At 39.1% G+C, this 26,221-nt stretch overlaps 1 protein-coding gene across 1 annotated transcript in view; it reads right to left on the minus strand.

The window, feature by feature from the left end:
- Positions 1-21,861, minus strand: part of MOCOS (molybdenum cofactor sulfurase) — a 208,252-nt gene extending 186,391 nt beyond the window's left edge. Inside the window, exon 1 of the mRNA XM_041408136.1 lies at positions 21,635-21,861. Within this exon, the coding sequence (XP_041264070.1) occupies positions 21,635-21,758 (124 nt within the window). The 5' untranslated portion in view covers positions 21,759-21,861. The remainder of the gene's footprint in view (positions 1-21,634) is intronic.
- Positions 21,862-26,221: the final 4,360 nt, after the last annotated feature.

Consider the following 26,221-nt stretch of genomic DNA (forward strand, 5'->3'; position numbering starts at 1 on the left):
ACTGCAGTGGCAGGGGGGTCTCAACAGAGCAAAGAAGAGGGGCAGAATCACCCCTCCCACCCTGCTGGCCACACTGCTTTGGATGCAGCCTGGGATACAGCTCAGCTGGCCTTCCGGGCTGTCAGCACACATGGCTGGGTCACAACCAACCGCCAGGTTATTTTAGTAATCTAAGTCAGATACCCTTTAGAGTCAGCTTCTTCTTTCCAGTCTCTGTGTAAGACTTAGCTCCCCCAAGGGATGCTCGTAAATTAAATAGCAAAAAGTAGCTTTAACTATGTAATGTAGTGCATATAGCCTTTCTAGAAGTGCCTGAAGTTCCTGACACAGGGTATGATATGCCTACACACTGTATGGACACACAGGTAAAGATACTCATTATGCAAAACCATTAATAAAGTGCATTAAAAGAAAACAAAATCCTACTAATATGGTTTGAGATTTGCCTTTGCTGGATATTTTCTGGATTAAACATTTAATGAATATTTTTACCTGCACCTTCAGTTCCTTTTTGGCATTGATTTAGATAAAAACTATCACTTCAGAGTATGTTTTCTCAATAAAAACATGCCTCTCATCTAAACAGTCCTGTTCTGTTAGACAAAGTAATGTTTTATTTCCCTTGCTTAAGGCCAAGGAGCTCTTCAAAAGACCACAAAAACATAGTGCTTGATGGACAAAGCCATAGATGCTCAAAGCCTGAATAGTTAGTATGCAGTTAAAGGAGCTTCCCGGCATGACTTGATTTAATTGCTGCACGCCTGGTGAAGTAACACAGCAGTCAGCCCACAGTCATGGGGCACATTCTGCCAGTCCACCAAATTCATCAATTCAAGTAATCACAGCTTGACTTGACTGCCAAATGCTGCTCCACACTAGGCTCCAACCAACCTGGATAATGGTACCAATATTCTAAGGGCTGCTATCCAGTTACCGAGTTCCCTGGGAAAATCATGTTTAATTAATGTGTTTGACTTGATGGACTCATTACAAAAAGCAAAGCATGAAATGTGCAATTACATTTATCCATAATAAGTTCCCATTATTTTTTCCATGTGCTATCGGCTTGCATTATTTACTCTCACTGCATTATCACGTACAGCAAAGTAGGCAGAACATCAAAATCCTCTACAGAGAATATCACACACTCTCTTTGCTTGCTGTACTCCCCAGCAGGGGCTATACCAACTCCACAAAAGCTCTTTAGGTGGAAGAGGTTATTCAGTGTCATTGTGCACTGACACTGTTCTATGTACATGAGTCCCTACTTGCAGGTTTCAATTTACAGCTTACTGGTTCTGAGGAAGAGGGGACTGCAAAAGAAAGCAATGATTTCACATTTACTAAGAAATCACATCCAAGCCTATGTATTTTTCACAGCTACAAAGAAAAAAATATAAATAAAAACTGCAAGCCATCAAATTGCATCATTTGCCAACTCCTGTGTTAAATGAGACTGCAGGAAAGGGATCAGTCAGCACTCCCCTTCATCCTTACAGGCCTACCTGTAAGGCTTAGCTTTACTCAGTGCATCACTGGGGCAGGATTAAATATCAACTGCACTCAGTGATGTTATTTCCACAGACAGCTTTAATGGGTTATGTGAGACCAGTTGAAGTCTCATTTGTGGGCATGAACCAGAGGCACCCCAGCTTCACACAAATAACCTGCTGCAGCCTGTCTCTCTGTCTTTGGATGAAATATACATCACAAGCGATTCATATTCATGCATTTCTTCAAACAAGTACAACTTCCTCAGACAAAAAACAATATTCACACCTCCCTAGAGAAGATAAGATCACATTTCAGTCTCTTTCTTTTTTCCCTTTCTCTCTGATGAAATTGATCACATGAAAGAAGGGTTGAAAGAGAGCATATTGCCCATTCTTCTATTACTGGAAAATGCTTTTGTTGGTTTTCCAGAAAATTTCACAGAAACATTCATGTTTGTGTAGGAAAGAGAATTCCCTCTTGAGATGAAAACACAGTGGTAAAAAACAATGTTTAAGCAATCATAATAATTGTTTATAATAGCAGTCATTACCTATACATTCTAGCACCATACTCCTGCTCCTTTTTCCTTCCTTTTCTTCCCATAAAACAGCCACAGACTTTCAAAAATGTTTAAAACTGACTTTTCTAGTCAGTTCTACTTCTTGCTCTGCGACCTGAAATAATGGGCTTCATATCACAGAATAATGAGGTTGGAAGAGACCTCTAAGATCATCGAGTCCAACCTATGCCCTAACACCTCAACTAGACTATAGCACCAAGTGCCATGTCCAGTCTTTTTTTAAACACACCCAGAGATGGTGATTCCACCACCTCCCTGGGAAGAGCATTTCAGTACTTTATTATTCTTTCAGTGAAAAATTTTTTCCTAATATCCAACCTATACCTTCCCTGACGTAGCTTGAGACCGTGTCCTCTGGTTCTGTCAGTTGCTGCCTGGTGGAAGAGACCGACCCCCTCCTGTCCACAACCTCCCTTCAGGAAGTTGTAGACAGAAATAAGGTCACCTCTAAACCTCCTCTTCTCCAGGCTAAACAACCCCAGTTCCTTAAAATATATCAAATGAATTGTGCAGAGATATATATAATGCCTTTTAAATTATTTTATATGTTTCCAAAACCCCTAGAAGATAAATTAAGTTCAAAACAAAAACAAACAAGTAAACCTTTTCCCTTAAAACTCATTTCATTACACAGAAATAATTCTTTATGAGCTTCTGGCAGCTGGAGCCTTGGGTTGAACTTCCAACCATAGCAATAATTAAAAACCCACATGAGAACTGGTACACCCAATAAACACTCAATGATAGAGAGCAAAAATCAATTATCCCCACTGCTGAGGCCCTGCAGAAATACTTCCCGGCCATCATTCCTTCGCAATGACAAGACCCTGTTAACGCCTTGTTTGGCAAATGTACCAGCACTTCTCTCTGCTGCTTTTTCTGGCAATGAAGCAAGGCTGCTACTGCAAACCAGTGGTAAAGTTATTCTCCAATGGAAGTTCTTCATACAAGGTTCCCCACAGACATTTAAATCCCTTGATATCCTTCTACACTCCAGCAAAAAGTCTAGGAAGAAATAGTGAAGATCAATTTCAGGCATGTAAGAACAAGTGAAGCATAAATTTTCATTCAGCATAAATTTGATCTTTCAGGGAAAAATATGTAAAACCAAATGACCACATTACCAAGAGGAGCTGTGCACAAATTTAATGACTGTGGAATGAAGAGTGTGAGTGAAGACTTCAGCAGAAACCACACTCATAAGATGAGATGTCTAAAAAGTTTCTCCTGGCCCATAGTGGGCAGTCATTTGCTACAACACCCATCAGCTAAGCTACCACCATATTAAAAACAAGCAGGTTGTTTGTTAGTCTATTTGCTTAATCCAGAACAGCGCTTCAGAATTATGTCTTCCTGGTAAGAAACTACATCTCAATCTCTAGACTCTTTTTCCATGATCACTGTATTCTCATATTTCCCATGTCAGTGTTTTTGTGCTTTACTATCTATCTTCAGCCACTCTTCCTTGAAACCCCAGCAGCATCTCTATAACTGTTCTGGCTAAAACTACTGTGTTCTTTTATTCCTAATAAATGGTAATTCCAAAAACTCATTTCAATCCCAGCCATACCTCTTCCAGCTGGAAGCCCTTTCTCTGGGAGCAACAGGGGATTGGAGAGCATGAGTGGGAGAGCAGAACAGGCATTCCAGAAGATGATCTCAGAATTTTGGAAACCTAAGGTGCCCCTAACTTTACTGGAAAAATACCTCATTAGACCAACACATCCAGATTTCTTGGGTTACACTCCTAATTGTTATTCCTGATTTACACTCCTAAATCATTGTAGTGTAGTCAGAAAAAAACCCCAGCATTATTAAACCAGGGAGAGGTTTCAATGCTTTAAATGCCCATATAATGCTTGACCAAGATGTCCTGTATCTCCTTTTCACCAGTGAGCAGCCATCAACAAAAAGTGAAACCACAAACATGAGACAGTAAGAATGGTGTATAAAAATGTTAAGCATAGGAGTTTCAGTATCACTATTGAGTAAATACTTAAGACTTAATACAAACAATTTACTTTTAATGAGGCAGAGAAAATACTGAGATTTCATTAGGGAGATAGTAAGTATGCATAAAAAACTATGTACAAGATTTTCTTCTGCATATGAATTGGGTTAATCTAGACATTTTTCCAAATAAACCTTTTGGCTCCAAGTTCCCACAGATTAACTTATACTTTATAGTAATTTGATCCAAACTGCTCTCTCAGGTGAAACTATCCAACTGTAAACAGACCAACCTAAAAGGTAAGATTATACTCAATTGTTTTACCTCTATTGAAGTTCATTGACCACATTAGGTATGCAGATATTAATAATAGCACTCATTAAATAACCTTATTTCTTATTTAGGTATTTTTTAAAATAAGAATTAATTTGTAATTTTTTTGAGGTCTGACTGTAATTTCTTAATACCTCCACAAAATTGTAATACTTCACTACGAAAAGCATCTCCTAATTAGAAAATAAAATTGTTTCCACTCAAAAAAAAAAATTGAACAGACACAAGTTTCTCTAAATAAATTTAACAGATATGCAATTAAACATTGTCATAAATGTTCTGTTACTACCTTATTTTACTCAACCTAAATTACTTTCCACAGGTTATCTTCCATTTCTTAAGGGTATTCCCAAGCATAGATTCAAATACCCAGCAACCATTTTCAGAAATGTTCTAGGAACGAAAAAGTACATTAATAAAAAAAATACTGTTATAGGAAACCAAAGGTTTTAATTTTGAAACAGTCTGGCAACTGTAAAGATTTGCTAACCAGTTCTGACAAAAATACCAGCTTGCTAATGAGCAGGTCTGAAAACAGCAGTATATGAGAAAAATCCTACTTAACAGACCTGCTTTAAATACAAATAACAGCATGCAGCTTCCAGATACTCAATTCAAAGTTCCCTGATGTCCATATTAAAGGTTTCTAAAAGAAAACTAAAAATCTCTTGAGCTATTGGCACAAACATGTAATTTATAACCATATTCCTTAAAGAATGGCTAGCATGTGACACAACTTTTGGAAGTTTGGTGATTACTTTGAATCTAACTTTGGGTAGCAACAATCCACAGTTGGACACTGCCATAAAGCTGTTTAGAAGGAGGAGTTTGTGGCCCCTCAAGAGACGTCACCTTGCATGGGGTACAGATACTGTACCTTCAGAGGACAGGCTCTCTGAACTCAAAGGGCTGCAACCCAACAAAAAAAGTCTTTTCCAAAGTCCAGTGACTCGAAAGGACCCCATGCAGAGTCTGATTGCATTTCTGCTGTACTACAGTGAATAACCAAAGCAGAACTTCGCCTTCAGGTCACACAGACCTCAACACTGCAAAGAGAAACAAACTCCACTCAAACATGAGAATACACATCAAGTTGTCCAGAGCCTTTGAAGTAATTATGAGTAAATCTGAGTTAAACCATTAACAAACACACTATAACCAGTACTTCCTAAACATACTGCACTGATCACCTTTCTGGTTCCAGGCCAAGTTAAAGAGCTGGGTTACACTTTCCAGAAGCCCAAATGACCTTTGAAACAAGTGAAATTTTCTTTAATCAAAAGTATTGGACTGCTTATACAGCTGTATCTTCATCTGGCACCTACAGAACATATTCAGTCTCTAGGGTATGCATGCACACTCAAAAAGTCCAGGTATCAATTTTAAAAGTGCATCATTTGTAATAACCCATAGACAGAGGAATAGGAGTGCTGCAATAACAGGCTAAAGTAACAGAATCTCAAAATCACACAAATCAATTTACTAGAGTCAGTTATATCAAATGAAGAACTGCTCCAGAGCTTTGCTTAAGGCATCCAGGTGATACTTTATTTCCTCCTAGCACATACTGTACACCTTTATTTACAAATATGCAGCAATGTGCCTGTGTACGCAGTGCTGAGATGGGTATATGAATATATGTAAATAAGTATCCCCTTTAGAGGATAATTAGTGTTTTCCTGTTGCTTCTTGCAACAGAACATAAGGAAAAGCAGATGTGAGCCTGAAGACTCTCTTCCCTTACAGCTCTTTTCTATTTTCTCTTCTCTAGCGCTTCTCCAACTGTACATTTTGATATTTTTGGCAAAGTCATAACCTAGAAGCCATCACATCTGCTTTCAATTAAAATCAACATCTACAGAACATCATCAACACTCAACAAAAACAAAACGAACTTTCAGTAACAATACACTAACCACAGTTACCAGTGAGTATCTTTGCAGAGACTCAGACACAGTTCTAATTTGAATAAATTTGCATCCACTATAGAGTTCCATTACTGGGGACTGAGTTCAAATCCTGCCCAGCTCAATGCAAGTCTACTCAGTCAACTACTCATTTGCATCTTCATTTATCAGAATGCTCTATGTTTAACTGAAAGTAGTATTTGGGGCACCAGTGAAGTTAGTCCAATTTATGTTAGTACCAAGAGATATAAATATCTGAGCATCATAAAAACCCAATGATAGCCTGACGCTAGTGATATAAATATACAGAATTTCATTTTTGGTAGCAACTTTACATTGGATACCTTTGGCTACAAAATGAGTTTCACCATTCTTCATTTTTTGGGTTTTTTTTGTTTTTTTTTTTAATGCATCCAGCAATAAAGCAATTACTACATCATCCCAGTTTTATAAGCTTCACTAGGTCACAATACAATTTGTCTCAATCACATGGCTTCTTTCAATACTAATGACTTTCAAAATTAAAGAGAATTATAATTTCATCATAAATTATTCAAAATACTACATAAAAGTGGCCTCATTAACACAGACTAGCTTTGTAAATGAGTAAAAATATTATGCAAGGAAAAAAAAAATTCCAGTTTACCTAATCTCTGATGTCTGAGCTTAAATTCACAACTCTGCCCCAACACCAGCTATTGCACTTTGCCTCAGAGCATCTAAGAAAACATGATGTATTTAAAAATTAAGGTCTTCCCCCACAATATTTATTTAAAACTTGTATAATACTTGAATAAATGACAAGACCAGATACAATGTTCATACAACATATCTTACTCAAATTCTGACACAAGATACTTGAAAATGCTACCTAGACAAAACTACACATGGCATATACTGCTTCCAGAAGTGATACAGGACTGAATTCCAAGTATGGGTAGCAATATGGAGCCTCCTCCATAACTAGCACAGCCACATGGAAGTGCTAGAGCTTCTGGAATTCCTTAGGCAGGCCAAAGACTGCTCTTTTAAGTGAGGTGAGCATTATGACAATGAATTATCTAATTAATAATGAACAGTATTAACATAATTGGAAAAGTAATAGTAATTTGCTATTATTTCCAAGCTAATTTATGAACTGTTAATTTTCAAATACATCTTCAGACTTGCTATAACTAGAGGTAACATCTCAGAATAGTACTGAGCTTCTGTAATGAGTTCTTTTTGTATTCTCAAAATTTCTGCTTTTTTGTTGAATTTGTGCCTGCAGACATTTTATTACCATATTTCCCCAAGCAAGTATTTTTAAGACCACAATAGCACATTTGGTTCCCATAACTGGCATTCTAAAGCTACTTATTAAGATGAAATAAACTTGTAATTCTGTTTATTTTTAGCAAAACTGCATGAACATTTTTCACCAGGAAAAACCTAAATACATCAACACCACTTTCTAAAATAGTGAGTAAAGGTTCCTAGTGGAGCACAGAAAGGCCAAGGTGGGGCTCAGGGCTTTGAAAACTATAAGGGAAAGCAGCATACCTCTAAGCAAAAAAAACAACAAAACCAAACTGGTTAAATAAAAATTTTAATTTTAAAATTAGTATGTTAGCATGCCCTCATTTGTGTCCTTAGTGCTAACAGCTGCCTCAGGAAGAAACCAATTTCTAAAGAACTATAAGATCACAACTATTGTAAATCTGGTTCAGTAAGATATCCCAATCTGCCCACCACATTTCAAATTAGACTATTAAAAATTCAAAGAACTAATGGGAAAAAAATATGGGTCACAGTACCCTGAAAGAGTGGTAACTCAAAGAACACATCTAATTCAGTGCATACAACAATTGGTTCTACATGCTTCATTCCAGATCTACTTACTTCCAAAAACTCCTCTCCAAACTTGTGCCACAAATACTGGAATGCAAATCCTATCGTGTCATATAATCACCACCGTAACAAAATGAATGGGTACCCAGTAGTAAACCAAGAATGAGCCCAGGCAATCAGCTGCACAGAATGCTGGTTTCATGTGAGATTACTGCATTGAGGAAGTTTCTTTCCACATGGAAAGCAAGTATTCCTCAATATTTTGTACAGACACCAGACATCTGGTACTTTGCCTCCACAGAAAATTAGGATAAAGCGAATCTTGTGGGATCAGTCATTGCACAATGTATACAGAGTATTTTTTTCACTACAGAGCAAACTACGGGGCTTCTCTTTTCCCATTTCTTCTGACTGAGAGACAAGAAGAAAGGTATTAAGGGCAAATTTTTTCCCATGCCTCCTCTGTGCTCTTTTTCTCCTACTCCCCTTCCAATTTGAAACAGTTTTCTTCTTTCTGCTATGAAAGATGATGCTTTGTGTTCTCACCACAGTGAGAGTAAAATTCACAGATTTAGAGAGAGACACCCATTTATTTATATTTTTTTTCTACGTTTGTATATATACTCATTGTAATGACTGCTCAGTGGAAAGACAATAAAAAACAACCAGTTTTGATAGGAATAGATTCTTTCCTATATATATAGATATATTATTTTTTTTTTCCTCTAGTGTTTCTTTTTTTCTAAAATACTACTGTCTACAAGCCAGGAACCCCAGCCACCATATATCCAGAGACTATATATGTTAGACTAGACTGCTGTTTTCTTCTGAATCATTCCACATGGAATACACAGTGCAGTGGAGCAGACTCCACGTATGCAACACTGGCTATATCTCACTTGAATTAAGAACCTAAACAGTAAAGTTTCTCCTCTGGATTCAGCTATTTCTGTTCTACAACTAAGCAGAAATTCAATCTACAGTAAAAAACAAAACAAAACAAAAAAAAACCCCTAAACCAACCAACTAATCAAAAAAATAAAAACCCCAAAACAACAAGGACAAAAAGTAATGCCCAAACAAACAAACAAACCAAAAAAAAGGAGATATGTTGTGACTATAATGACCCTGAGTTCTGTAGCTAGATTATAAAACAAACCAACCAATGAAGCAAACACCACTTACACACAGAATCTCTTATAATAAAGTAAATGACCCAAGAGACTCCCTTCCATGCTTCACCCCTCATACCTAGAAGATTTTAAAAATTGTATTATAAATATCAGTTTCACTCATTTTAGAAATTCTCATGCTTTTTCAATACATGCAACAATCCAAATAATTTTTAAATACACAATACATTCTTTAAACATAAAATTTAGGAAGCATTTGAAGAAGTGGGAACTAGGCAAAGACAGTTTGCCTGAATACCTCACTCTTTATAAATCATTCCACATGTAAGATTGAGGAGAGATAATTGTAAATTAACAGCTATTTGATTAGTTTAGCACCTAATCACATTCTTACAACTAGAATGGATGAAAACAGAAATGGTGGATACTAGAGGCTGAATGTATAAACAAGGTATCCAGCATTCAGATTTGAAGATCTGATCAGATACTTTTGGAGACATGACAGCTGTCATGAGATTATTTGGTACTGTTTCCCCCACTTCAGTGGCACTGAAGTTCATCCAGAAAGCATTGCAGTGTAATCCTTGTGACACTTTACAACTACACCTATCCTTCTCTGTACTTGCAGAAATGAAAGAAAAACTGAATAAAGTTCTGATGGTAACAGCTCTTTAATCTCACAGGAGCTGTCACGCTCAGTGATGCAAAGCCTGGATAATCGACTGAGTGCTTTCAAACAAGCATTACACACTGTGAACTCAACATCCAAAGAAAAGGAGGTTTTAATTTTTTTTTAAATGGGTAACTTTAGCACCCATGATCTAAAAGGCCTGATTTGCCATTCATTATTGTTAATCAGGATATAAATATTCCAACAAAAGATGTTGGTTTTAAATTTGACACTGGGGGCGCTGAGAGGGGAAGACTTCTTTAACCCTTGAAAAACACCAGATTGAAAGGAAACTCACAAAAATAAAGTACTGAACTAACTCATGAGGATTTATACTTTTTCATCATTTATGAAGTACTCAACCTCATACTATTACAGACTTCTAAGGACAACCAAGAGGATGAGCTGTAAGAGAGCATTTTACTGGAGTAGCCGCATCCTCCAGGCAAGATGATATTGAAAAACAAGGGATGGAGGGATGATTTGTTTTCAGCCTACATCTCAAGAAGGCTGCCCACAGTGCCATGAAGGGTTTGTCTCCTGTCCTCCAGTCTCTCCCAGTGGATCAGTAGAAGCTGGGACCATGTCAGTGCTCCCTAGAAGACAGCCCTTGTTCCACAGCCCTGTGGTGCAGTGATGCTTCCTGTGCTCTGCAGATGAGCTTCAACAAGCCTGAACACGAGGCAGAGGCAGCTCCTAACAATCCCATCATGACTCTGTCACTCATTCACAGAAGTTTGGTTTCTTTCCAATTCGTAATTCATGACTAAAGATCAGTTTAAATTCTATTTTCCAAACAAATACACTTAGGCCTCTACAGAAATAGAGGATAGAAAGTTTAAAGTTCAGCTTTAAAATAAGCTTTTGAACTTCCTATTGAAACAGATCTTTGTGACAGGAATAATTAATATTTTAAAAGCTTATTTTTTGACCAAGACATCTGCCCTGTTTCCCCTTCTTTATGCCCTACCTCTTTCTTCAGCTCAGTGTTTTTACAGAGGCTTTGAGGAATGTAACTGAAGTGACTACAACTCTTGATCAACCCTTCTCAAGGAAAATATTTAACAGCAACAAATCCTGAATTGTTAGTGTCTGAAAGGAAAAACGGTGCTTCCCAAGGAAGACTTCCTTTACATTGGAGTTACAGTTGCAGTGTTCTGTTCATAGGAGAACCACTTCAATGCATGGTAATCTCCTCCATGCTGTAGAGCCATCAGCTATGTTTGAGTACATCAGTAGCTGCTATTCTAATTGATGAAAAGCTAAATTTCCATGTAACCCAAAATCAGAACCTTTACTCTTTCTGCAGAAGAGAAACAAATCATTAATGTTCTGATCATTAGACAAGTTAAACTATTACTCTGAAAGTGACCCCGAAGGACAAAGGACAGATAAAGCTGCTGGTGCTATGACTTTTTAATAAAATTCCAGTTTAGAGAGTTTCACCTGAGCATGAATTTTGAATAATTTCACTGAAATCCGCAAGTCATTTATCAAAAAACCATCAGATTTATTAGCTGTGGTTTCAAGAAGACCTATATCAAAGACAGTGAGGGAGGGAGGAAGGGAGGAAGGGAGACTGATTCTCACTAAGACTCACGCTTTGCAATTTAAGATTGCTTTTGGGAATATTTAATATACACAGAAAGTGATTTTCCTTTTAAAATTGTCATAGTTTTCTCCCTTCTGTATTTCTGGTCTTGGTGAGTTTGGAGTGATACTAAGACAATTCACAGATAAAACGTTGACTAAAAAGCTAACAATTTGTAAAAAGAGGGCTTCATTTCATTACCAGAAAAAAACCTGTCAGGCACATGCACCTCAGTCACATCAGAAATGGAAAAACCTAAATGGAAAGGAGTTTATGGGTCCCAGTCACATGGGCTGCTCTGTCCCCAGAAAAAGTGAGCTGCAGTGCCGTTCAGAGATGTCACACACTTATTTCCTCAGTCTACCTTAAAAGTATACCTTTTGAGTCACCCCATAAAGGTTATTTTTGCATTTTAATGTCTCTTGCATGTAATTTCATGTTACCCAAATCATAGCTTACAGGGGTTTTTGTTTATTTCCTATGTAGTCCAAGTCTTCCAAGTCACTTCTGATGAATTTAAATGGCACATATTTTCATGCACTTATAGTGGTATTAAATTATCTCCTTTTTAGAAGGGCAAAGAGTCCGCCCTCATTTGTAATATTAGGCTGTCTTAGCAGCATTGTACCTTCCACTAAATATCCATGCTAAGGTAGTAAGAAGATGAACATTATCATATTGCTACACTTCATGACAACCTTCCATGATATCAAAGAACCATAGAATTTTTAAGGTTGGAAAAAGACCTCCAAGGTCATCAATGCCCAACTGTGACCAATCCCCATTTTGTAAACTAAAGCACAGCACTGTGCCACAATCCAGTCATTTCTTCAACCCCTTCAGGGATGGTGACTCCGCCGCCTCCCTGAGCAGCCAATTCCAATTCTTCGGGAATTGGCTCATTAATCAAATGCTTCATCTGTTGTGAACACAAACTATGACCAACAACAGAGTGCAATTACCTACATACAGTTTTGTCTGAACATTAGTTTGGTCAGCTTCCTAGCTAAGCAATACCAGTGAGCTGGTGTGTGGGGACGAGAAAGCAACATGTCTGTGGATGGTAAAAGCTTCTTTTTCATGCAGTCTTTCATTTTGGGCCATTCAGTCTGCTAGGTAGGGAATTCTTGCTTGGTATCCACTTTCATTTATCTTTTTTTTATCCAGTCTCATGAGAAGGCAAGGTCCATTATCAAAGCAAATTGTCCATCACAGCTGAGATTGGGGAAGGTATTACAAAAAGAAATGCCACTCTGCTCACTGGGCTTACACACGCCTAAATTGATTAAATATATATATAAAAATATATCTTATATAAGAAATATTTTCCTAGTGTGTGATGAATCAAAGATGACAGATTTAAAGAAAGTTGCATTCTGCCAGAGCAGCCAAGTAACATTTTGTTTTTAGAGAATTCTAACTGTTTAACATTAAAATAAATTATAGGCAGGCATACAAATCATAAAAATGCAACTCTGAGACACATATAATAAGCTACACTCCTCAATAAATTGGGAAATGTATGGCACAGCAGATGAACAAGGTATTTTACCCAACAGCAGTACAAAGTTTTTTTCTTCCTTTTTTTCTAAAGAAAGGTAACATATGCTGGAACCTTGTGTTGATATCATCAGTTCCAAATTACTAAATTATGACATCTTTAATGTGCTGTGTGGCACGAACATAAACATGTGAAAAATCCTGGGCTTCAATTTCTTCCTCTGGAAGAAATTACAGGAGAAACTTTCTGATGACTATGTAACTTCACCTGACCCTTTCATACGTTTGCAAAGGGGTACACACAGTGATATTTGGTGTTTAATTGTGCAGTAATGAAATTAATTCACACACCATTAATTTAATTAATGAATATTTCTTCAAAGAAGCTTCCTGTCATCTTTCCAAATTTTAATACGGAACATTATTCTGCACACTGGCAGAAGAAATAAGCTTAGTTGTATAATCATCCCTCACAGCTAACAATGTCACCAAAATATCACATCCTTGTGATCACATCTCTCTCTTTTAGGAAGACCGTGACAAAACCCCTGTCCAGTCATGTTCTTAGCTTTCTTTTAAAAGCATTTTAGATCCTGGTGCTCCAGAGACTAATCCGAATGAGCACAAAAACATCTGTTTCTTATTTCTCATGTGAAAGCCATATTCCCTTGGCTGCTACAAGGAACCACGAGTGAGTCAGGACAATGCTGAAAGCAAGGAGAAATAAAAGACTGTGGAGGAGTAAGCCTTGCCTTCCAATTTAATACATGTATTTCACATACTGGGGGGGGGGGGGAAACGCGGAATTTTGCACTTTCCTGCATGACACTTGCAGAGCTGCCTAGCTAGGGCACATCCCCACTGCAAGCATCTCACAGACCATCGCTTCTCTACAGAGGAGCAGAAGGTGAAGGGGCAAAGGGCATGAAGGCACAGGATCTGTCTGGGCTGATACAAATACTGGCAGGAGCCTAACAACTTGACTCACTAGCAATTAAACTAATTAAATCTGACTTTTGAATGCTTTGTGGTCTGTCTTTACACCTCCCTGCCCTACTATACCCGTTTCTCTGTAACTCTGACCTCCCTGTCCCACACCTTCAGTCTTGACACCACCCTTTTCCTAATTGCCTCCTCAAAGCACATTCCCTTCTACCAAATGTGACAGAAACCAGTCAGTGGTTCTCAATATGCAGACATGGTAACACTAATAGCATGATTAACTTTGGAAGAGCAAATAATTATACCAACCCCAAGCTGACATATTCCTAAAAAGGATTTTTATTTTGTTTTAGTCCCCTTGTTAAGTTCAGGGAAGCAAAAAAAAAAAAAAAAAAAAAAACCCACTATCCAAGTACTTCAGTGTCACACAATGGACGGCTTGGGCCAAGAACAACAAATAATAAAAAGCCTGAGGCATTTGGATGCTCATTCTACTTCCTAAATATCCTCTCCAAGTTAAGCATCCTACTGGCTTCCTGTTCTTCAAACACATCGTGCTGTCCACACATTCATCAATCTCATATCACTGCTTTTTACTATGCAGCGTTCTGCACTATGGCTTTCCTAAATTCAATGACAATCTCTTCACATCCAAGCAATGCCTCTGCAGCATCTCTGATACCAGGCATGCAATGAATCAAGCTGATCAACAAAAACTGAGCTCTCACCTCTCCATTTGTCTGTTGTCCTTTCACAGGGAGCACCCCTGAATTCTAACAAGCAGTGCAGAAATGGGAATTCCTACCCTAACATACAACGGAAATTTCAAGGGCATCAGATTCCAGGTTCTGATTTGGAAGAAGAAATTCCAGTATAAGTGCAGGAACACCAGAAGCAGATCACTTCTGCTGGAAACATACGTACACACACTCTTTAATTTATAGTCTTATATTTTAACACTGAAAAAAAAAAATCCATGATCACACAGAAACATATAGAAATAGGCTGGGAAGAAATCAATACACATCTCACATATATCAATAACATATAGCAACATCCCAACAACCCAAGAGGACAAACAGAAGAATCTAAGAGGATGCAAAGGCAACAGAATGAAGAAAGCTGCCAGTACAAACAGCAGAGGCACAACCAACACCAGAGAAGCATCTGCAGCCCTTCATTGCCCTTCAGTCCAACCTTTTATATCCTTCATCTTACATGCCTTACACCTATGTGCCCTCTGTGCCCTTTGGAGTCTGGTCAGCACACCTGGGCACTCCATGTCCCATTACCTTCATTGCTGCTCACCTGTCCTGCACAGCTGTACCCACTGGGGATGAGGCTCCACCGCAGCCCCACTCCCAATTACCACAAACTGTGTGCCTACAATAGAAAGCACCACTGATGTGGTGTTTTGTAGGAAAAAGAGACTGTGCTTTTCCAGTGTTTGAGTAAGAGATAAAAAGTGTCTTGTGCTCTTCTAAGTAGAACATCTGCCTGTCTCAATACTTTCAAATACTAATATACATCTTGTACAGGCATTAATTTAGAAGATAATGTATCTTTTAATTAACAGTGCAACTTTTTAGAAAATGGGTGCCTGATACCCTGCAGCATCTATGGAGTTCCATAAATTATCTTCCCCAATCTAATATTTTTTCACATCTACATACTGACTTTAAAAATCTAAAGTCTATATATGATTATTTCTTCTTGTAAAGAATCTAGTCCCAACTGATTAACTATTTATTTCTAAAATACCACTGAATATTTGGAATTCATGTCAGCTGTGTCAAGTTTATAGGGTTTGGGACTTTGCTTTCCCGCTTCACATTTCTTTTTTTTCTGCTCACTAAACTTCAAAGTAACCAAAACTGTTTTCCATGCTTAAATATTACAATGACAACAATATCATTGACTGCTCTTCATTTAGAGCTATGTCCATTATTAACAGCAACTGAAAGATCAGTCCTGCACAGGGTAGACCATCTTAGGAACCCTGAAATGCAATATAAGGAATTCCTTAACACTACTTGTTACTTCCATGTAGGCAGAGGAAAACATCTGAAACTAACACACAACTACTGTTACTGCATTTGGGACTAAACACTCTTTATGCTTAACACATGTTTCCTCTTTGATATCAATTCTTTAGATAAGAGATTATGTAGATAACTGCTGCTGACTTGAAATCACCAGGAAGCATTAAGGCTTTACATGAGCATACATATGTTTTATTTTTACAAAACAATTGTCATTAGTTGTGCAGTTGCACTTCCCATATTACAGCTTCTTTGCACAATACCTTCTCCACCCACTGAAAGTATCTTCCCAGATGCCTTCTAGCATTTCAGACTGTCCAACAGCAGCTTCCTTTTCCCCTCCAAATAAAAATAAATAGGTGCTTCACAAAATCAAATCATATTCTGGTGGAGAGGCTACAGAGAAGAGGAGCAGGTTACCAGAGATCTCACAGCCACTGAGAAGAGTGAAAGGGCCTCAAACCTGGTAGAAAGAGGAGCTCTCAGCTTTATCACCAAATGGAAATGTTTAGAAGATTTTTCCTCTGCTCAGGATGAGCTAGAGATAAGGAAAATCAGACTTTTTCTCCAGCACAATTAGCATCTCTTCTAGGCTACACAGGATCTTCCAGTGAGACAATAAAAAGAAGCCTTCCCCTACACATTGCTTTTGCTGCCTTTGTGTGGGAGAAGCAAGCACTGGATTAACATTAACATATGCCAGTATCTGCATGTGGGAGAAATAATTTGTCTTTTCCAGGAGATGCTGTCTCAACTCTGGCCAGCAATGGGTGGGTGTGCTTCAGGGAATTCACAGTAAGCACTGCAACTGACCAAAAAAAGGCACATGACTTGTTTCTGGTTTATGATAATCTTCAAACAAAAATTAATTAAAATAAACTTATCCCTCACTATCAAACTGGTTTTTACAGAATAAGATCAAATTTGCCTCCTTGGTCAAAGCCCAATACTGCTCAAAGAACTAAAAGATTTGCTGAAAACTCACTCACTTAGTCTTCAGTAAGCAAAAAAAAAAATCAGATTAAAAGCAAAAGATTCATCTACAGACAAAAATTATTAATAGTTTCAGTTAAGAAATCAGCAGAGTAACACATACACATATAGAAGATAGCTACCAGATTGAACAGAATGGTCTTATAAAAAGCAAAACAAAACAAAACCAAACAAAGAAGCAAACCAACCCCCCCAAAAGCAGTCATTTTAGGATGCAAAAAAATTTTCTGTTTTTCTTTTTTTTCTTTTTTTTTTTTTTTTCCCAAAAGAAAGAAAAAGCCTCAGGCACAAGACTGGTACAATCTCTGGTTGACAAGGCAAACCTACATTTGCAATCAAGAGGTGAACACGACTCTTGAGGCTCACAGTCCACTCATCTTCACAGGTTTCATAAAGTGTGAGCATCACCTACCTATCAACAAAATTACTCTGAGTTGACACACCAGAATGTATTTCTTACTTCTGAAGTTCACCAAAAAAAACCTAGATTACCCTAAAGGTGACAAAACAGACTTTTCTGTTCTCAGAGGACAGAGATGAGCTTTGCTAACTGAGCTGCTGAGGACTTAACTGCAGCACACAGAGATCTGCTTTTCAAATTCTTGTACTCACAGGAAAAGTCACCACACAAATAATTACCAGCAATATGTGTAAAAAAAGACTTATTTTTGTGTAAGGTCAGATCCAAAACCCAGCTATTCCTTAAATGAACAGTACAATAAGCCCTCATACAGGTGACCAGTTTGTGGGACATCATTGGAGTCTCAATGAAGCAAAGGTAAATTCTTTTACTCAAAGCTCAGTCTGCCTTTCCTTTTTGTTTGACAGACAATTTCATTATTATTGTAAGTTGTATGTCATCATTCATATCACAAATGTTCATACTACTATGTTAAGGCATGATGCTGAAGTACAGGACAGTGATCAATTTGACATTAAATGGGACAGTCCATCTCAAACTCACCTAAAGACTATCTTCAAATAGCCAGTAGCCCTTAAAGAATACCTGATTCCTATTATATGCTGTTTTTTATTTGGAGGATGGATATCCACAGCTTACTGCTCTTGGAAAGCTCCCACTGAACTACCACAGCTATATTACACAAGAATACTGGCACACAACTTAAAATGGAAAGGTATCTTGTGATTAAATGCTGCATCCAAATCACATGTCAGCTTTTTCTTTTTTAAAACCATGATACAAACTGAAGCTGGTGTTTTCCTTGCTATGATAAACATCACAGAAGCATATTCATCCCCATTACTTAACAACAGAACCTACAAACTCCTGCTGGTTTCTTTATCTGTTTCTAAAGCACAATTTAAAATCCTACACTGCAGATAAGGGTACACTGCTCACAAGATTAAAGTCAAGGTCACATATTGCACATACACTGCTGCCTGTGAAACAGCGATCTGTTTCACAGACTCCACATATATTTTTAGAAAGGGCTGCTCAAGTCATCAGCTAAAAGCCTTTGAATTACAGAAGCGAAGATAAACTTTGGCTTAAAAGGGAAAATTTAAGTCTTCTGTGCCAAAACAGACAAACCCCTGCTGATTTAAGGAAGTAAAGTAGTTCTTTTTATCTCTTCACAAAACCTGAAGGGGAAATCCCCAACACACTGAGTATGAACCTTACTTTCCTTCTGATAGAGCTAAGAGTGAAACTCCCTGAGAGTTGATACAACCACAAGTGGACCACCTTTGAGAAATGCTGGCTTCACAGTATGACTGGTGGCTAAGCTGGTGCTCCCTCCAGACATCTGTTGCACCTTCTGCTCAACAGGCACCTGTGCAACTATTCCTACTAAAGCTACAACAGAAGCACCAGCACCATGTAAGCAATGGTCTCTAATATAGACAAGATTTCTGCCTTCCCCAGGGAACACCATTTGCACAATACATCCTTAGTGGATGATACGTAATAATTGATACGCAATAATTACTACCACACGATCCTCATAAAAAGATGACACTTCCTAAATCAAACATTAGGTTAATTCATGGGTATCTAGAAGGGGACTCCAAAAATTCTGTTTACACAAAAAGTGAGCAGCAAAATCTGGATTTTTGACCGGCTTTAATGACTGAAAGATCTTTAAGGCATGCCCCAAAAAAACAGGGCACAGGCTGAGAGAGTGAGGCTGTTCAGTCTGGAGAAGAGAAGGCTCCAATGAGACCTTGCAGCACCTTCCAGTACCTAAAGGAGGCTTACAGGAGAGGTGGAGAGGGCATGTACTGTTAGGACAAAGGCATGTACTCACAGAACAAGGGGGAATAGATACAAACTGGAACAGAGTAAGTTTAGATTAGCTTTGTGGAAGAAATTCTTTACAATAACGGGAATGAGGGACTGAAACATGTTGCCTGGAGATTTTGTGGACTCTCCATCCCTGGAGGTATTCAGGGCCAGCCTGGGTGGGGCTTTGAGTGACCTGGTTTAGTGGAAGGTATCCCTATCCATGGCAGGGGGATTGGAACTAGATGATCTTTAAGGTCCCTTCCAACCCAAACCATTCTATGATTCCTAAAACTCCCTAAACTAGCACACGTTCTCTTTTGCCCAGTGGAACTAGTTAAGATTGCTCTTTACTAGAAGGAACAAAACTGCAGCAGCTTTGTGCAGTAGGGAGACACAGAGCAGAGATCAACACCATGAACAGGTAGAAGTTCCTATAGTGAATCACTGTTTGTACAATCAGGACTTAGCCAAAGAGCAGATCCAAAGCCCCCAGAGATGGTGGCTTCTACCACCTCTGGTGATAGAACTTCTACCTCATCGTGCAACCTGCATGTTCTGGCAGGCCACTGAAAATGCTTGAGCAGCTAAATTCTAGTTTTTGTAAGTCACTTGGAGAAGGTTCCTTTATTTACTATTGCTGCCACCGACACATACATTAGCCACCCTTTCTTTGCCTTGTTTCTGCAAGACATCAAAATTGAGAGCTTTAGAAGACTTTTCATTACATCAACATCAGTGTGTTGAGACCTTTGGCAAGTGGGAGTACATGGCTAAACAAAAGGAGGCCAATAAATAAATAAATAAAAGCAGTGTCCTTGTCATCCACAGTGCTCCGCTGTCAGCCAGTTCCTGGAGTCTGTCCTGAACTAGTTCAATTAGTCAACTTTGAGACCAAGAGATGTGTTAGGCAGGGGACATTAGGCCTAGGAATCTGTCCCTGGCCACCTTTCATTTGGCACTGCTGGCATCACTTGAAAGCAGCAGTTCCTGACCAAAAATGTGTCACTTTTTCAGACAAAATGTCCCAGACAGGACACCACATGCATGCACAGCAATCAGTTAAGTTTCCTCACAGACACTGAGTTTCCTCACAGAGGTGAAAATCTTGCAAGATGAATGGATGACAATTCATGAATTAGGTAACATGCTAAAATTCCAAGGGGGCAATCAAAAAGAAGGAATTTGCAGCCTTACCATAGGTGATCACATGATTAAGTAATTTCAATTAGCTAAGATTATTGAAGATTCTACTTTATACCCTGTATTTGTTCATCTCTTTCTAGAAATATTCTAAGTTATCTACAGCTTATTTCAGCAGGCTGCACAACTCAGAAGACTACATTAGCAAAAAAAATTTTCAAATGGAGGGAAAATTCCTACTGCTCTGCCTTTGCAGTAACCTCCCTCTGGGAACCACACTAATCCACCAGACATCATCCATTAACAGATACACTTTATTTCAAAACTGGGGAGCCTCTGAGAAATGAGCCTGATTCTCCAGAGTTTTAAAAACTCATGTGTTTAAAGGCCTAAACAATGCTTCAGTTACAAAATAGCCACTTTTCAGAATTTATGTCTAAATTTTGGACAAGCAACATCTGCTGTTCAGACTTTCACTGATTAACTACTGTGCCTAATAACACACTGTGATACTGACTTACTAAATCACTCAAGTGCCGCTTAAGTTTTTTTCACATTCCTCTAGAGGCCAAGTATACCTCCATTCAGTCTAAACACCCATCTGTGAGAAAGCCCACTCTTGTATTCAATCACCAAAATGTGGTGAAATTACAAAAATAAAAAGAGCAGTAACACAAACCTCTCAAGAGAAAGAGTGGCCTAAATAACAGCGAACATCGAAAGTGATGCTAGTTACTCCACTCTCTACCTGGGGCTTTTTGTCCTAAGATTTTTGAAGTGCCAGTGATAAGCATTGATACTTCTTTAAACAGGACAAATTACTGTCATATAACCATATAACTATCATGATTATATTTGAAGTAGTATGCACAAGGATGTTTAATGCTGGGGGGATAGTAAAAGTAGGTCACAAACACCTGTCTAAGCTTTCACTAGAAATGGGTTGATTTACTATTATAATGTCTCTCCTTCACCTCCCAAACCCCCTCTTCATAACCATATCGACATCCTGTTAATGAATCCATGGCACCTTTGAGGCATTTGTGCTGCAGGGAGGAGGAAAGGGACGATAAGGAGGAGAAGGAGGAGAGGGACAGCTGCCTCTTGTCTGCCCACGGTGCCGCAGAAATCACTGCAGCGAGCTGAGCCCGGCACTTGCTGACAGCGTCCCCGCCCCTGACGCCGCTTCCTCGTACCAGAGCCGCCCCGCCCGGCGCCGATTCGAGCCGGGAATGGCCCGGGCCTCCCCCGCCCCCGGCCCGCCCCCGGCCCGCCCGCGGTACCTCGGAGCCGGGGGAACTCGCGGTCCCGCAGCGCGCTGAGCCCGCCCCCGTGCCCGTAGCCGTACTCGCAGCCGGCGGGCCGGGCGTCGAGGAAGGCGCGGAAGGAGAGCGGCTCCCCGGCCATGGCTCCCCGGCCGTGCCCGGCCCGGCGCGGAGAGCAGCGCGGCTCCCGCCTCAGCGGAGCCTCCCCGGGCGCTGCGCTCTGGGCCCGCTCGGCTCGGCACGGCCCGGCCGCTCCGCCCGCCTCCCGCCCCGCCTGCCCCATGCGCCGGGGCCGGTCCGGCCGGGGTGAGCCGGGCACTGGGGCAGGCACAGGGAGGAGTTTCCCGTAAGGAAGAAGTCTCCCGAATCGCTGGGGGATCGGTTTGGGGGTGGTAGCAACAAGTGTACCTCCTGTTGAAGCGTGCTGTTTAAAATACTTAATGGAAATCTCTCTCCTCTAAAATTTTCCAATTCAAGCTCAGATTTCTCTCAATGCCTCTTCCATTGCTGCTAATAGCAGAGGTCACCTTCTCATATCTTGCACTTGGTGTACAATACTCGTGCATCACGTCGAGCTGGATCTCTTGGCCGTAGATGCTGTATGGCCCATGCAAAGTACCACAGCCCAAAGCCAAAGGTGTGGAACGGCTTGGTCATCAGGGGTAGAGACAGCAGGACTATTCTCCCGTGTAAAAAACACTCCTGAAAAATCCTCTGCTCTGTCAGATACACTACAACCACATACATAATTAAAAAAAAAAAAAATAGCCAAAGGAATGGGTTTGTTGGGGGTTTTTTGTTTGCTTTGATTGTTGTTTCATTGTTGGGTTTTGTTATGTTGTTTTCATATAAATTTTTTCTGACGTACTGCTCACAATGAATTTTTCTACTTACACCTCTGCAATCTGCAGAGTCTTAAATGACCTCCAGTGTTAGTCCAATACCAAAATAAAACTGCACATGTTAGGATGGACCTACATCCGAAAACTGGTAAGGCAGACTCTTGTTAGATTGTTTGAAATGCTACTGGTGGGATGCCAGTGAAATGGGAAACTACACAGAACAAACTTCAGCCCAAACTGACCTGTAAAGATTTTCACTTATAAAGTGGTACTGAAATAAAACTATTTAGAAAATTATAAAATAAGCCTGACACAAAATATAGCATGTTAATGTGCTCCTTGCTTTATATGCTAGGAATTTTTGTCTTAAACACATAGCCCTGGCTTCAGGGCATATTTTTCTATAACACTATAGAAGTGTGTTTGCCTCTGACTCTCTGTTCATGATTGGGGCAGGTATACAGTGTATGACATCCCCAGGTAAAATTGTACACCTTTCAGCCAGCTGATGATTTTACCAAAACTAATTGCCAAATAAGTTACACCTTAAACATTTCCTTCCAGATGAACAAAGCACCACTGATGAAAAAGAACAGTTGCTATCAAGTGGAGCAATGTTCTTGGCTGATCTCCTGAAGCACTTAAAAACAACAACAAAAAAAAAAAAAAAACAAAAAAAAAACAAACAAAAAAAAAAAACACAAAAAACAAAAAACAAAAAAACACCAACAAAACAACAACCAAACAAAAACCTTGCACCAAATAGCTTTTTAAAAATTATTTTAACAGTTTTTGCATTGCAATTTAGGAGAATGTATGCCATCATTATTATTTATTTTTTTATTGCAAGTATATGTAGAAAATATCTGCTATGGATTTTCCTTAATATTTCTAACTTCCTGTTATCAATTTACAGAGCAATTTATTTATATTGATGCATAGTTCCCTCACCATTTTCATATATTGTTTATGTCAAGTAGTTGTTTTCAATCCTTTATTGAAACTAGTTTTCCCCATCAAAACAGATGACAGAATGCAGCTTTCTGATCTTACAATAAATGCATGTTGAAGACCAAATTTCCATTCACATTTTTATATAAAATATGTTCCCTCACAATTGATTTGTGTCCCTTTTCTTCATCCTGATTTTTGAAGATTAGCCCTTTGGAAGTAACACATAATGGAGACAGTTCTAACTGGGAATGTGCTCTGTTTGCACACTGTATGTAGCCTCATGATAATCACTAATTATTGGGTTTCCAATAAAGTGCTTAGTTAATCCATCATAAAGGCTGACCAGAGTCTTTAAACAATAAGAGGCATTCAAGTCACTCAATGTCAGTATAGAAGTTTTTGTGTTTGAAGATTAGTATAATTTCTAAACAATTAACTAGACTTTACTGTTAACTCTTTTTCTGAGGTAAAAGCTGGAAATTTCATAGAATTTCAATACAAAGCCACAACTTTCAGTCTGAACTTGGTCACACCCACCTTGTCTAACCACAACAGGACTATCCCAAGGCACATCTTACAGTGTTCTGCTTTGACAAATCTTTTCTGACAAGGCTGCTATAAAATTCACAGAGTAATGGTGTAGAAAGCCCACAGCTAGGGCTTTGTCTCTGCCTTGGTCTACTGTATGAGCAGAAGAAGGTATCCCTTCCTTGTAGTAGCCTTAGATATTAATTCTTGAAAACTGTGAGTCAGAGCTTATGGGCATGATTGCATATTGTATTAAAGGGTTGAGCAGTTTGGAATCATGTAACAGGAAGCATTCAGAATGGTAAGAACCAACATAACACAGTATATGTGAAAACTGCAAAATACGTCTTGGAAGGGAGGGATATTGCTGTCAGGCAGAACTTTTGCCAGCAGAAAGCCGGATTCTCTTTGATCCTCCACTAACACTGAAAGCATTAGTGGAAATGAATGCTAAGGCCAGTAAATGATTGCACTGAGGTCAGCACAGGCACAGCTTCACCTTTGTGCTTCTATGTTACGAAGGGCATTATTAACTCATTGCAGCCCAGATTACATTTGTTACCTGTTTAGGACTGACATCCTTCTCATTTATTCATTGTATGCAAAACTTAGTTCACCCTTTTCTTTCGCATGTTGAGTCATGGAACAATAAAATACTGTTTTGCTCATTGTAGAGACAATGAGCAAAATGTATGCACTAGTGCTCCAGCCTCTGATTAACTGGTTGATCTGAAAAAATGTGCATGATCAGAACTCTGATGCTGTTACTTACTAACTGTAAACAGTTTGATTTTTGGCTTTGTTGGCTATAAGGAAAACTTTATCTAAATCAGAACATGCTTACAATTAGTTACAGAAAGCTCACTTATTGTATAGTTCTTTGAGACCACCAGTTATAAAAAAGCTACTACGGCACACAGAGCAAAAGTCAAGATTATAACTGTTAGTTTATTCCTATGGAGGAAAAAAAAACCAAAAAAAAATCCAAAAACACCCACAACAAAGCAAACCAAAAAAAAAAAAACCCTCAAAAAGCCAAAACCAACAAAACCACAAAAAGCAAACTACGCTCAAGAAAAATACAAGAATTTTTCACTTGCACCTGGTATTCTGTTTTGCACATAGATGGTTGTCTTCAGTAATGAAAATGTCCAAATTTCTCATCAGGATTAGAGGTGTCACTGTGAAATGTTTAGACATTTGGTCTGTGGCAATCTTTCACTCAGGGGAAAAAGAAGTGAAAATCAGTACCTTACAAACAAACCCCCCAGCAGCAGTACTCCATTTGTAGCAAAAGCAAGCATGAAAATACAGTTTTGTTGGTTTAAGTGGAAGAAGTCTGTTGATTTGAAGAACAGAAAATGCTTCAGCACTCAAAAGTGTAACTCCATCTCTGAAGTAGGCTCATAAAGACATTACTGTGAGACTTGGGGTTATTCCTAAATAACTTAATAGCTGAAGAATCACTGAGAAAACTGTCCCTGCTTCATGGCTTGCTGCATGTCCCCCAGCATTACCAGGGCTATGACTAAGAGCAACCATAGGTGCTTAGTACCACCCCAGTAGCTGAGGAGAAACACTGCAGGAAGGGACTCTGAGAGCAGACAGGGAAGAGACCCCTTACACCACTGCAGGGTGCAGTGGGAAGGGCACAGCACTGGCAGAGTCATAATAACCCTGTAAAACCTCTGCAGCCTCCAGTCCATTGTGGTCAACCACTTCCAGGACTGTACAGCCACATGCCTTAATCATTCCCCTATGAGGGCCAGCATTTCTAAACAAATCCAGATCAGCCAATTGAGAAGACTCCTGAGGCAGCAGGACAGGTCATGTAAGAAGCTTGAGCAGAAACACAGGTGCCACAATGATTTAATGGGGCAGGTAGGATGGGTTCCCTCTCAGTTCCCTGCCCTTTTTGCCCTCCTGTTCCACTAATGCTCACCATTTCCTCATAGCTTCAGCCTACATGTGCTTCCCACTTCTTCCTCCAGTCTATTTGCAGCACACCTTCTCTTTTAGTTGTCTTTAAATTTGGCTAATCCTTGCCTACCAGTGGTGAATCCTGAGACAGATCCCCCATTCCTGAAAAAAGTAGCAACTATTAAGAGATGGGGAAAAAACCTCTTGATAACACAGGTGGCACATTCTGCCCCATTCCCCATTCCTCTTCAAGCCTGTGTTTTGAAACTTTAAGCTCTGAAACAGAGCCCATTTTTCTACTGTTACTGACTACATCTCTTCAGTGTTTGTTGCAATCAGCCCCTGTTCTGAGGCAAACCCC

Source organism: Onychostruthus taczanowskii, unplaced genomic scaffold (assembly GCF_017590055.1).
Source record: "Onychostruthus taczanowskii isolate IOZ18803 unplaced genomic scaffold, ASM1759005v1 scaffold29, whole genome shotgun sequence".
NCBI classification, from domain to species: domain Eukaryota; kingdom Metazoa; phylum Chordata; class Aves; order Passeriformes; family Passeridae; genus Onychostruthus; species Onychostruthus taczanowskii.